We start from the raw sequence: 13,836 nt of genomic DNA on the forward strand, positions 1-13,836 counted from the left end.
CAGTATAGATGTTCCCCAGAAGATAAAAACCAGAACTGCTGTATGGTCCCCCCATACCACTTGTTGGTTTTACCCAAAGTAATCAAAGTTAGCATATAACATAATATACTTGCACTTTTGTGTTTATTATGACACTGCTCAAAAATCAGCCTGTGTCCGTCACTAGAGGAATTACTCAATTAAAAAAACCCTGTACTTTACATACATATGGATTTTTATGTTACCACAAAGAGGAGCAAAATCATGTCATTTGCAGGGATACTGTATGTCATCATCTAAGTGAGTGACGTAAGTCAGATTCAGAAAGATATACTGCATATTTGCAATCTAGATTTTTAAAATAGGACATGAAAGTAGGGGAGACTATTTGGGCAGAGGAAGGATGCTAAGAGGAGGTAGGAGCTAAGAGGTGATACTGGCATAAATATGATCAAAACACATGATATACATGCACAGAAATGACACAATGGAGCCAATTATTTTATACAGTGAATACACCAATAAAGATACTTTAAAAATTAATTGGAACTACACCATAGTGAGGACAAACCATATAACAGCTTATAGAATGTAGTTATAATCTTTTTCTGTTGACTGATTGATTGATTTTGTGTTTGTGCATGAGTATGAGCAGGTGGTATATGTGTGTGGAGATGGACAGTGTTGTGGGAGTGCTTGGACTTGTGTGTGTGTGTGTGTATGTGTGTGTGTGTGTGTGTGTGTGTGTGTGTGTGTGTGTATTTGTGTGTATTTGGAGGTCAGAGGAGAGCATAGTATGTCTTTATATATCAATTTCCACCTTATTCCTTTGAGACAGAGTATCTCACTGAACCTAGACCTATGCTAGTAGTTAGCAAGCCCCCAGGATCCTCATGTTTCCATCCCGACAGGATTAGAGTTAAAGGTATACCTGTGACAGTGATTGACTATGTATATGTGTGTGCATGTAGGTGTGTGTCTGCTTGCATGTTTTAATTTGCTTTCTATTGCTGTGACAAAACACCATGACCAAAATCAAACTTTGGGAGGGAATGTTTATGTCACCTTACAGTTTACAGTCCATCACTAAAAGAAGTCAGGGCAGGAACTCAAGACAGGAGCTAGGAGGCAGGAACTGAAGCAGAGACCACTGAGGAGTGCTGCTTACTGATTAGCTCCCCATGTCTTGCACAGTCTGCTTTCTTATAAGACCCAAGACCACCAGCCCAGGGGTGGCACTGCCCAGGGTGGACTGGGTCCTCCCACATCAATCACTAATATTAAGAAAATGCCCCACAGGCGTTGCTACTGGCCAATCTGGTGAAGGCAGTTTCTCAGTTGAGGTTTCTCTTCCCAGGTAATCCTAGGCAAACACCTAGCTAGGACAGAAATATATACTTTCAATTTATATATTAGAAACAAGGAAGGGAAACTAAACTTCTGTTTAAAAGAGCTTGGGAAAGAATAGCAAATCAAGTAAAAATCATAAAAATATGTGACCAAAGACAAAAAGATACTCTTCAAGTGAAGGTTTAACAAAATCAATAAATATGGAAGGCTGAGGATGCCTATATGAGTAACAGCAAAGGAAATGCTACTTCAGATCCTACACCATTCAGAAAGATAAATGCTACTAAGAACTTTTAGACAATATTCTTCAAAATTTAAGTGAGATACAGAAGTTCTTTAAAATATGAAACTGATAAGGGAGAGAGATTATATGAACAGTTTGATATTGACTGGAGAAATTCATTCTCTAACCTAATAATCTTCCTACAAAGACAGTTTAGGTACTGGCGGCTTCTTGATGAATTCTTCTAAAGTGTGTCAAGAAAAAGGGAAATGGTACTAAATTTAGACGGTGGCAAGAACACAGAGAAAACAGATGCTTCTTCATGGGAAGCAGCATAATATTAATACCAGAACTTGATCATGACTTTACAAAACAGGAACCTTATGCACCACCCCTTTCTAGTGAGCACAGTTGGAAAGATAGGGTAGGAAGGAGGTTTATTGAAGCAATATATGTAAAGGGTAAGAGGGGTTAATTTCATGTTTCAAAGCTAGGATAATTAATTGTTTTAATTTACAAAGGTAGGTCAATCTTTAAGTAGATTCAAATGTGCAGAAAAAAAATGTGAAAAGTTTAGCACATGTTCATGATGCCAAAAAGACTCATATTAAAAATTATGTATAGATAGAACCTTGTTTTGTTCTGATAAGAGATACCTACCAACATGTGCTTGTAGTTAATCCTGAAATATTGAAACTTTGCTGTCTAATAGTGGAAAAATATATAAATGCTATTATCACCACTCCTACTTAATATTGTATTAAAGGACATAGCTAGTGCAGTAAGCCAAGGAAAAGAAAGAAAAGTTACATGGATTAAAGAAATAAAACATTCTTTACTTACAGATGACATGATTGTGTTCATAGGCAATCCAAAATAATCGATGGATAATTATTAGGACTAATCGTTGAACTCCATTCATCAGTTACTGTGTGTATATGTACACACACACACACACACACACACACACACAGATATATGTATATATAAGTGAGTATATAAAATCAATTGTATATTTCATAATACTATAATGAATGGAAAATGGAATTTAAAACTATAAATATTGAAAATCTAAAACAAATCTGTAGCCTGTATGTTTATAACTACAAAATAATATTGAAAAAAACCATAAATGTAGTGATATGTGATATTTATGGGCTAGAAGGCTGCGTATTGTAAAATCTAAGTTCTTTTCAATTTAATATATAGGCTTAAGTAAATCATAATCAATACCCTGGTAAGTTTTTGACAGTCTTATTCCAAAAATTGTGTGGAAATACAAAAACCCAAGAATAACCAAGGCAGTCTTGAAGAATAGCAACAACAATGTAGGAAGACATACATTACCAGATGTCAAGACCAATTATAAACCCACGAAAATTGGTGATGGGGTGTTAGTGCAATGATAGACAGGCTGACCAAAAGAATACATTGTGAAACATGCACACATAACCAACTTGTCACTAGATTTATAGCAGTGGTGTGGAGAAAAGCCATGATTTCTGTAATGAAAAGCTCTGCTGTTTATTTTTATTGTGTGTGTGTGTGTGTGTGTGTGTGTGTGTGTGTGTGTGTGTGTGTTCCATGTATCCATGTGTGTCAGCGGTGCACATGTATGTCCTTGCATGTGAAGGGAAATGTTTCCTTCGGTCCTCCACCTTATCTGAGTGAGGGCCTCTCATGCACCCGGTTGGCTCAGTGAGCTCGAGGGAATCCACCTGTCTCTGTGTACCCAGTGCGTGGGTTTCACATACATGCCACCCTCCTCTGCTCTTATGCCAGTACTGGCACTGAGCTCATGTCTTCACGTCTGTGTGGCAAGCACACAGTGCTGACTACACTTCCCAGATCTAAAAGCTCTAGCTTCAAAGAATGACAAATACATTAAGGACATTTATATGATGTACATATCTGATAAAGGACACATGGAGAATGTGTCAAGAACTTTTGCAAAGTAATAAAAATTGTTTAATAGCAAAACTAGAAGTCATTTGAGTCGACACTTCAAAAGAGGGTATTCCACCATCACATATTTTCAGCATTAACCGTTGCTTCCTATAGTATGAAGTTTTTTCCGATGAATGATGGGCTCAGCATTAATTAATAAATATAACATGAGTACTTAAAAGGCAATTTGACGACATGACCATTTAGCAAAACATAGTAGTAGGTTCCTCCCTTGGACCTGTGACTTCCCCAGCCATGCTCTTGAATAGACTGTTGACAGTTAAGGGTGTGGGGGAGAGGTATCATTTTCTTCAGCAGTGTAGCCACTGATGAGTTGCCCTTGCTCCAGGAATAATCTCCTACCCACGCTTGGGCAAGAAACTATAATTAAACTCATTGGACCACACGCTAAAGGGAGATAGGGAAGTAGGAGGGACTTGTTGGGAAGGAGGATTCCAGCAGGAGACAGGGATGAGAGGGGGACCTAGGTGGAAATGACTAAAATTCATTATATAAATGTATGACACAGTCAAACAGAGTTTAAAGAAATATTCACATGTGCATTAAACATATGAGAAGATAATCAACTTTAATATAAAAAAACCTGGGTTAAAGCTGTATTAAGATCACATTTCATACCATTGGAATGGATAAAAGATGGAAAATACAAAGTACAGTTGGTTGTATATTCCCCCAGGTTTTATATCTGAGGAGTCAACCTACTGCGTATCAAAAATATTTGTAAGAAAGTTTATGGTTGTACTGAACACATGCAGACCTTTTCTTATTATTAGTCTTCCAACAGTCCAACACTGCAACTGTTTATGCTTCATCTGATGCCTGTATTGTATTTATTATAAACAATATAGGGGTTCATAAGAAATGTAGGAGGAAGTGAATAGGTTATATGCAAATACTATATATGAATATTCATGAATTTTTCTGACCACAGGAGTTCTTGGAACAGTTCCCATAGATACCAAGGAATAATTGTTGGGGAGGTAACTAAGACAGCTGTTGCTAATATAAGTTCCTATGATATTTTGAAAATTGATTCTGAACAAATTCCTACATTACTTGGGTTTTTATTTTTACAGAATTTAAGCCCAATAGATGCTACTGGAGACATAAGTTCATAACAGTACTGTTTGTCTAGTGTGTAACCCAGGAGCTATCTAAATGCTCATTTGCAGTAAAATTAGTACACAAATGTTGCATATTCATGTGAAAGAACATGATGAGAGAATGAGTAGACAGCTGCCAATAAGGATAAGATGATTCTCAAAACAGTGAGGGTGAGTGAAAGAAGTCAGATACGAAAGCATCTTCATGGTCTAATCGTAAAAAACAAACAAACAAACAAACACACAAACCATGATAGGCAAAATGACTGTTTAGGAGTTGTGCTGCCAGTGGAGCTCGAGATGTGACAAGAAGGTGTATTTGAAGGCTTCTGAGATACACATAATGATTTGCTTCTTGATCTGGGTGTTAGTTTGGGGGGGAGGGGGATGGCCCCCATAGGGAGTGGCACTATTAGGAGGTGTGGTCTTGTTGGAGGAAGTGTGTATTGTTGGAGAAGGCAGGCTTTGAGGGCTCATAAATATTCAAGCCACACCCAGTGAGTTAGTCAACTTCCCAATAGTCTGCAAGATCTAACACTCTTAGCTCCAGCACTATGTCTGCCATGTGCCCCGCCCCATGATGATAATAGACCGAACCTCTGAAACTATAAGTGAGCCACCCCAATTAAATGTTTTCCTTATAAGAGTTGCCATGGTCATGGTGTCTCTTCACAGCAATAAAAACCCAAATTAAGATAATCTGGGTCCCGCTTAGATAGGTCTTCTTAGTGCAAAACAATTTACTCAGCTGTTTATAAAGTATGCACTTTTCTCCAACATATACTAAGAATAGATGTTTTGAAATGTATTGGTGTCTATATTTTATGTCATTTTGGTCCTTGAATATGTATTTTCATTGGCTCAGAATTACTAAGTTTCCATTAGTTACCTGGGGTTGTCATAAGTTACCTCTCAGGTACTTTACTGGCTTACTTGCCTTTGATTGGTTTGGGGACCTAGCTAGTACTGGACATTCAGTTGAGAACTCAGTTAACCATAGTTACAAAGGCAGGGAAAAGAGGGGCAACCAAAAGCTGGCTGATGCAGGTGTGAGGTCAACTTGTTTATGTGTGTTTGTGTTTATGTGTTGTCAAGAGTTGACGTAGATTAATATGCATACATACTTTTATTTAAAGAAATTCATTGTAGGATAAATCTTAATAGTAGTACCAATGGTTTGCAAAAATGTGAAATGAATAAAAAAATTATAAATTTTCTTTCTTTTAAATGTTTATACTGATAAATGTTAATTATAAGTGACTTGTAAATAAGTTCTATTTTAAATGTTAATTTTTGTATTCCATCTGTTTTTCCCTTCTTTTGACACCAGTGTTAAAAAATAATGATTTGCTCAACAATTTATGTTTTCATTTATAAGTTCTATATCCAAACTGGCTCAGTGTGGACTACTGAGAATTTAATTCATAATTTTTTTTTGTCATTGGAAATGCTCATTCTCAATTTCTTTATGTCGAAAGGTGGCATGCTGTTTTGCTATGATGTTGCCATGTATCAGAGTAAAGATGGCAAGCCCCTGAATCGGCTGATGGCCAGTAGAGGGCGAAGCTTCAAGCAGACATCCCTGGCCCTTGTCCATGAAGTAGGTGTTGTTCCATACCCCATCAGCCTCTTTGTGTTTTAGAGGTCCTCCATTCCCTTCATGTTTATGGAATTGCATTTGTTTAGAAAGGTTTTCTTTCTTTGCCACAGTTAGCACAGGTTGCTTTTAATGGCTTCCAAAATAACTGACCAAATAGGATGCTAAGTCCAGTGTTTCTGCAAGAGACAGTTGAAACTTCCCCACTGCCCAACAGAATTATTAGGGAGTAGTGTCTAAAGATTTTACTTGTTTACTTATTTCAGCTATGTTTAACTTCCATTGTTTAGATTGAATTTTTACTTATTTAAAGAAAAAGTACTCCCCATTTTTTTTTCTCTTAAAAATTGGTTGTGTGTGAGTGATAGCATACATGTGCATGCTATAATGCATGTGGGGGTCAGAAGACAACTTATAGGAAGTGGTTTCTCGGGATTGAACTCAGGCCATCAGACTCAGAGGCAGGTGCTTTTACCTGGAGCATCCTCCTGACCCCCTTTCCTTTAGGCTTTATTTATTTCTTTAGTGTGTATGTGCATGCTTATGGCACTTAGAAGTTAGAAGGCACCCTGTAGGAGCCAACTTTTCCCTTCTACCTTGTAGGCTCTGGGGATTGTCAGACTTGGCAGCAAGTACTTTTCTCCAAGGAGTCATCTTGCCAGCTCCTACAAAGTATTTGAAGTCCTTTTTGATGACAATATAATGAGTCTTTTTCTGTCCCACCAGTCAGCTCCCAAATGATGACATGGAGACTTCTTTTTAATTATGAAAGCTTGGCCTATAGCTTAGGCTTGTTCCTAACTAGCTCTTATATCTTAAATTATCCCATTTATATTAATCTATGTCCTATCACCTGACATTACCACTCCTCTATCTTGTACCTCCTATTTCCTCTATATGTCTCCTGGCATGATGACCTTTCTTCTTCCCAGAGTTCTCTCTGTCTCCGGAAGTCCCACCTAACCTCTTCCTGCCTAGCTATTGACCATTCAGCTTTTTATCAGAAGGTGCCTTGGCAAAGCCACATCTTCACAGTGTAAACAAATATTCTGTAACATAACAGTGTCTCTCATTCAGTTAAAGAGAGAAATGTCTGGGAGGAGTGATGTTTCTCTCAGGGAAAATGTTTAAACAAAGCAAAGGAAAACAGGTCATTTCTGTATCTACTATTCCCAGGCATCTCCTTAGTTAGCATGGAAAAGAAAGAGATGTGCTACCTTTAGCATTTTAAGCTCTACATGTAGGTATTTTCAGGACAAATTCAAGTTTAAACTCTTCATGAAAAGCAGATTTGAAAAGTTATCAGAATGACATTTTTAAAAAGGTGTGGGCTAGTAGAAGCTATCTGTTAAATTTAGCTAATGTATCAGAAGCTGTGCGATATGCTCCACATATGAACAGAGAAAGTGTCTGGATTAAGATACTTGTAGCTTGTGTTAGAGATGGCCTAGAAAATCTCAGAGGGGTGAGAAAATGACAGTATTATTTGGGAATCATTTAGAGGGCCTTTTGGACAGAATTTTGTGAAATCCAGGATGGGATTTTAGTTCAGATTCAGTTCCTATGGCCCAGTATTAGCTGCTGGTATGAAGGACTGGAGTTTGGTTTTAAGCACCCACATTAGACAACTCACAACTGTCTATAACTACAGCTCCAGAGGATTCAGTATCTTCTTCTGGCCTCCATGCATACCTCTATGCACATGTGAACATGAACACACACACACACACACACACACACACACACACACACTCGCGCGCGCGCATACACACACACACACACACACACACACACACACACAAAGGCAGGGAGAGAATGATCCATTACTTTCTTGAACTCTTTAGCCAGAAGTAACGAGCGTTTTGAGAGGTGACCAATAACAATTACGTAATAGCAGCTTACAATCAGCTTGTGCACTGTAACAGTCACTGTATCACTCCCACTTCATATCTGCACGTACAATGTATGTCTCTGCCATCAGGTGTTTCAGCTGACTGCTTTTTGACTTGTTGATGCTCCAAAAGTTCTATGGCTTTAGTAGAAACAGTACTTTGAATCTGCATTTTCTTGGGCAAGCAACAACAATGCTCTCTCTTGATCTTACCCAAGGGCAGCAAGCTGTAGCTCATCGAGCCTCTCCACTGGGATAAGCTGCTGTATTTTGCAGCGTACTGCTCTGTGACTGAGCTGTGATGCCTGGCAAGTTAGGTTAGTTAAGTCCATTTTCAAGTTAGGACATTTTTAGTTTGTAATGTTTTATTAGGATGTAACCTCATAATTACAAGCAGAGGAGCACAGTTTCTTCATTCATTTAATCTCCACATCCACGTTCTGAGGTAGGTCCTGTTAATTTGTTCAAGATCATAAAGCAGCTAAGTGGAAGAGTCCGGAAATGGAACCCTGGAATTCAATTTCAGGTTTTTACTGTAGAGCTTAGCCACCATATCAAGTGAATTTTTGAAACTTTCTTCATTAAGTCCACAGCTTTTACTTATTTACTTTTGGCTTTTCTTTGGCATTTCTGATTTACCAGTACCACCACTGGTAAAATTTAAAGCCATTATTAACTAAAATATGGGTTACTTGAAATCAAGCTCAGCAGTACCTTGAGAATTAATATGGAAACTAACTCAGAGTTACACAATGAGGAAGGACTAAGGGGCAGGTAATGCGTACAGCCTGGATACACTGGGCAAAGGAATGCTTTATGTCCATAGTGGCACAGTGAAAGGACAGCATGCAACCTCAAACATACAAGTACTTTCTCTATAGGATTTTCAGTTTAATGGTCAGATTTCAGTTCACTGTGAGTACCAGAAATCACAGACAGTGAAACTGACTGCAGTTAAGGACAGTCACTGCCCCACTCAGGTCAATCAGAAAATATTTAAAATCTACCTTGACTCTTAGCTCTTCTCCAAATCTGGCTTGCTTTTTTTTTTTTTTTTTTTGTTTGTGTGTGTGTGTGTGTGTGTGTGTGTGTGTGTGTGTGTGTGTGTGTGTTGTTGTTGTTGTTGTTGTTCTTTTTCGGGAGTCTGTTTGGCATTTTTCTAGATGTTTCTTCAAACCCTGCTTTGGTTCCTACTGCTACTTTAGGCTGTGTCTTTGGAAGTTTTTCCTGAGGATTTCACTTACTTATCAGTTTACTGGTTTGGTGTACCTTTGGTTTGCTTCTGGTTTTTGGTGATTGTGTAAAAACTCCCATGATAATTCCTCACTCAGTTACTCAGATATCTTTGTGTAGAAATCTGTTTTCATTTCCTTTAAGTAGAGAAATAGCTTACTTGGGGTATTTGGTGAGTGCACAGAAAACTTCATATAACGCTAGTAGACTCTTTCTCAGTGGCTGTCTCCTTGTGGATGCCCCTGAACTATACAAGAGTTCTCTGCCTACCTCCCTACCAGTGACCGGAATTACTAGCTTTAAAGACTGTAGATGGTTCATTTCTGTACTGGTGTTAAGCATCTTTTTACATGTCCCTTTGTCATCCTTATTTTTCCATGATGTGTCTACTTTTCACTATTTTTCCCCCCCAAGGACTTGTTTTCTAAAAAAAGGATTTTACACATTCTTATTCTAGATATAAATCTTATTCTAGAAATGGATTTTGAATTTTTTTGCCTAGTTCTGTCATTTCTTTAAAAATGGCTTTCTTTTGAAAATTGGATTTTTAATTTTTAAGACTCTAAATTGTCATGTTTTTCTTTGTATGGCTCTTTTTCGTCTGAAGCAAGATTACAAGAATTTTCATTTTCTCTTCTGCTTAATTTAAGTTTTATTCATTAATTCTTAAAGTAGAGGTATAATTCACATGTCCTAAAACCCATCCATTATATATACTCAAAATATATGGTTAATTGGGTCTGGCTACTTACACGTAGGATGGTTTTTCAGGTTTGTCCATGTTGTAGCACATGTTGGTTCTGCTTTGTTTACATGGCAGAGCAGTATTTTACTGTGTAGGTGCCCCACATCTAGTGTATTTATTAGTCATTTTGTAGTTAGGCTATGTTTTCATGTGGACGTTTTACAGTTTGAGGTGTGCATTTTAGGCTGTGGCCCATTGGAGTTTAATGTTTCTATGAGGACTGGTTATTGTTCTTATAAATACATCCTTCACTGGATTACCTAATTACCTTTGTCCAAAATTATCCCCCCTCCACGCACTCTTCTCTCCTTCTGTCCCTCTCTTCTCTTTCCCTTCCTCCCTCCCTCCCTCTCTGGAGTGTGTATTTTCAGTTTTTGTTTCCATAGTTTGTGTCGTTGATCTATATTTCTGTACTTTCCCTCAAATTATTCAGTTTTATTATTATTATGTAGTAATAAATCTCACAATGAAGTAGCATGACTTTTAATTCTAGGCCCTTTGCTTTTCTATGTAAATATAAAAACAGCTTTGAGATATCTCATGCCTGACTGCTCTGATGTGGATTATAAATGCATCAATTTTTTTTTCTTTTTTTTTTTTGTTTTTTTTTTTTTTTTGTTTTTTTCGAGACAGGGTTTCTCTGTAGCTTTGCGCCTTTCCTGGAACTCACTTGGTAGCCCAGGCTGGCCTCGAACTCACAGAGATCCGCCTGCCTCTGCCTCCCAAGTGCTGGGATTAAAGGCGTGCGCCACCACCGCCCGGCTAAATGCATCAATTTTATAGGCCAATTGGCAGGAAACTGAAATCTTAGGAACACTGAGTCTCTACTTTCATGAACAATGTATATCTTTGCATTCAGTTACGTTAACATTTTGTTTTCATATTATAAATTTTGTAGGTGTTTTGTTAAATTTAGTAACCATTACATAATCCTAAGTGTTTTGCAACTAGGATTGATTCTGTTTGGTCTGTTTGGCTTTCTGTTCATTGCTGCTATGTAAACATGATGATTTGCTTCTCTCCCTTTACTACGGCTCAGGAGTAAAGCTTGACGTCCCATGGTCACACTTGCCTAATATTCCTCATGTTGTATTGGCTCTTTGGTCTTTTTAAAGATTATTTTTTACTATTTTCATGTGTCAATATGTGCATGGCTACATGAATATATATGCACCACACGTGTGCAGGAGACTACAGAGGGCAGAAGAGCACACCAGATTCCCTGGAACTGGAGTTTCACTCCAGTGTGAGCTACCATGGGGGAACTGAACCCCACTTAGTGCTCTGCAGGAGCAGTCAGTGCTCTTAGCTGCTGAGCCATCTGTCCTGTCCCTTTGTCTTCTTCTTTTCTTTGCCGTATGAGGTTTGGAATCAGTTTGCTAGTGTTTCTGAGGTAACATCCTAGGATTTGATTGGAATCCCACTGGAGCATACAGTTCTTGTTGAGTCTTTCTATTCACGAGCATAGCGTATCTCTTCATTTATTTGGTTCATTGTTGATTTTTCATAGTTTATAGTTTTTCTCATGTTGATCTTGTAAAAATTTTCGTAGATTTATATCCACACATTTCATTTTGGGTGGTATTACTGTGTTACTGAGTCTCAAATTTTAATAGTTATTTATTCTCTACAGATACATAGGAAAGCAATTGGGTTTTGTGTATTAATCTTGTATATGCTAGCCTTGCTGAAGTACTAATTACTGAATTTTTTTGGCTAGTTTGTTTGGATTTTATATGTAAATACTAATGTTGTCTGTGGCAGAGGCAATTTCATTTCTTCTTTTCCTTCAGTATATGTGACACCTTCTGTTTCTATCACATTGCATCGGTGAGGACTTCCAGTATGATGTTAAAAAGGACTGCTGAGAATTGACATTTCTGTCTTTGCTATTGTGTACTCTATGGGTTCTATTGACTGGGGGATGTTGTGTAGATCTTCCCTGTCAAACGTATAATAAACCTTGTTTAAACTAGCTGGAATTTTTGTTTTTAACCATAAATGGATTTTGAGTTTCTCAAGTGCTCGTTTCTACATCTATCGATACAATGTGTGATTTCTGTAATATACATTCTTGAATATTGATCCAGTCTCACTGGATAAATACCACTAATTGTGGTATATATCTTACATTGTCATATTCAATTTGCTCATGCTTTTGAGGAGTTTCATAATTATGTGTGTATTTCTTGTTGATGTCTTTGTCTAGTTTCAAGCTGAGGGTAACACTGATTTCATAGAATAGGGAATGTCTGCTTCTCTCTTCTAAAAGAAACAGAGAATCAGAATGACTACTTCCTTAAATGTTTAGTGGTAGTCAGCCGTGAGCACATCTGAGACTTGTACTTCCGTTCTGAAAGGTTAATAACTGTTTAAAATTTAATTTTTCTTAAAAAGTATAGACTTATTCAGATAATGTGTTTTTCATGTGAACTTTGGAACTTTGTGCTTTTCAAGGCATTGGTCTGTTTATCTAGATTATTAATTTGGGGCATTGAATTGTACACATTGTTCTTCATTACCCTTCCCTTCTAATTTTCATAGGATCTGGAGTTGTATCTTCTCTTTATTTCAAATATAATTAATTTTTTCTCTCTCTCTGTCTTTCTCTAGTTTGGTTGGCTGCAGGCTTGTTGATCTTTATTTAATGGTTTAAATAATCAGCTTTTCGTTTATAATTTCAACAATTTCTCCTCCAGTTAATTTTTGTAATATTTATTTGTTTGTGAGGTGGTGGCACATATGTGCCATAGAGCATATACAGGTCAGAGAGCAACTTGGTTTTATCCTTCTACCGTGTGGATCCCAGGAATCAACCTCAGGTCAAGTTTGGCAGCAAGTGTGTTTGCCTCTCAGCCATCTTGCTGGCCAGTTTCTGTTGTTGTTGTTGTTGTTGTTGTTGTTGTTGTTGTTGTTGTTGTTATTTTTGAGACAGGGTCTCGTCATGTCGCTCTGGCTGTCTTTGAACTCATTATGTAGATCAGGCTGACCCTGAACTCACAGAGATCCACCTGCTGTTGCTTAATTATTATTTTGTATTTAATTTGTGTTTTAAAAATTCGTCCACTTATTTATTGATTTACCTTATTATTTATGCATTCCTAAGGTGTGAGCGTAGGTATTTGACTTTAGGTCTTGCTTCTTTTCCAATACTTGCATTCGTTGCACTAAATTTTCCTCTCAGCATTACTTTATTACATCCTACAAGTTTTCATACGGGTTTTCTTTTTCTTTCCTATTTTATTTTATTTTTTTAAGACAGAGTTTCTCTATATAGCCTGGCTGTCCAGGAACTTGTTCTGTAGACCAGGCTGGCCTTGAATTCAGAGATTTTCCTGCCTCTTCCTCCTGAGTGCTGAGATTAAAGGTGTATGCCACCACTGCCGACCTTTTTTTTTTTCCTCTTCATTTTTATTTGTGAAAGTCCTATAAAATGTTCTTTGGGATTTCTCCTCTTTTCATTTGTAATGTCTTAATAATGTGCTTATTTGACTCCTAAGCATTTGGGAATTTTCTAGTTATGCCCTGTTGTTGATTGCCAACTGGATTCCTCTGAAGGATTGGAGTATATACCATGCCATTTCTATTCTTCCAAATTTACCTGGGTGTGCTTTATGGCCTAAAATGTGGTCTTTTGTGGTAATTCCATGTTATTCTTAAAAGACCGTATATCCAGTGGTTACTGGAAGAAATAATAGATGTCAGTTATAACCAGTTGATTGGTGATACTGAGTTCCATTGTGTGCT

General features: G+C 37.4%; 1 protein-coding gene across 1 annotated transcript in view; it reads left to right on the plus strand.

Moving 5' to 3' along the window:
* Positions 1–13,836, plus strand: part of Focad (focadhesin) — a 293,097-nt gene that overhangs the window by 198,319 nt on the left and 80,942 nt on the right. Inside the window, exon 21 of the mRNA XM_059254513.1 lies at positions 6,102–6,223. Coding sequence (XP_059110496.1) covers positions 6,102–6,223 — 122 coding nt within the window. The remainder of the gene's footprint in view (positions 1–6,101; positions 6,224–13,836) is intronic.

Source organism: Peromyscus eremicus, chromosome 2 (assembly GCF_949786415.1).
Source record: "Peromyscus eremicus chromosome 2, PerEre_H2_v1, whole genome shotgun sequence".
NCBI lineage: Eukaryota > Metazoa > Chordata > Mammalia > Rodentia > Cricetidae > Peromyscus > Peromyscus eremicus.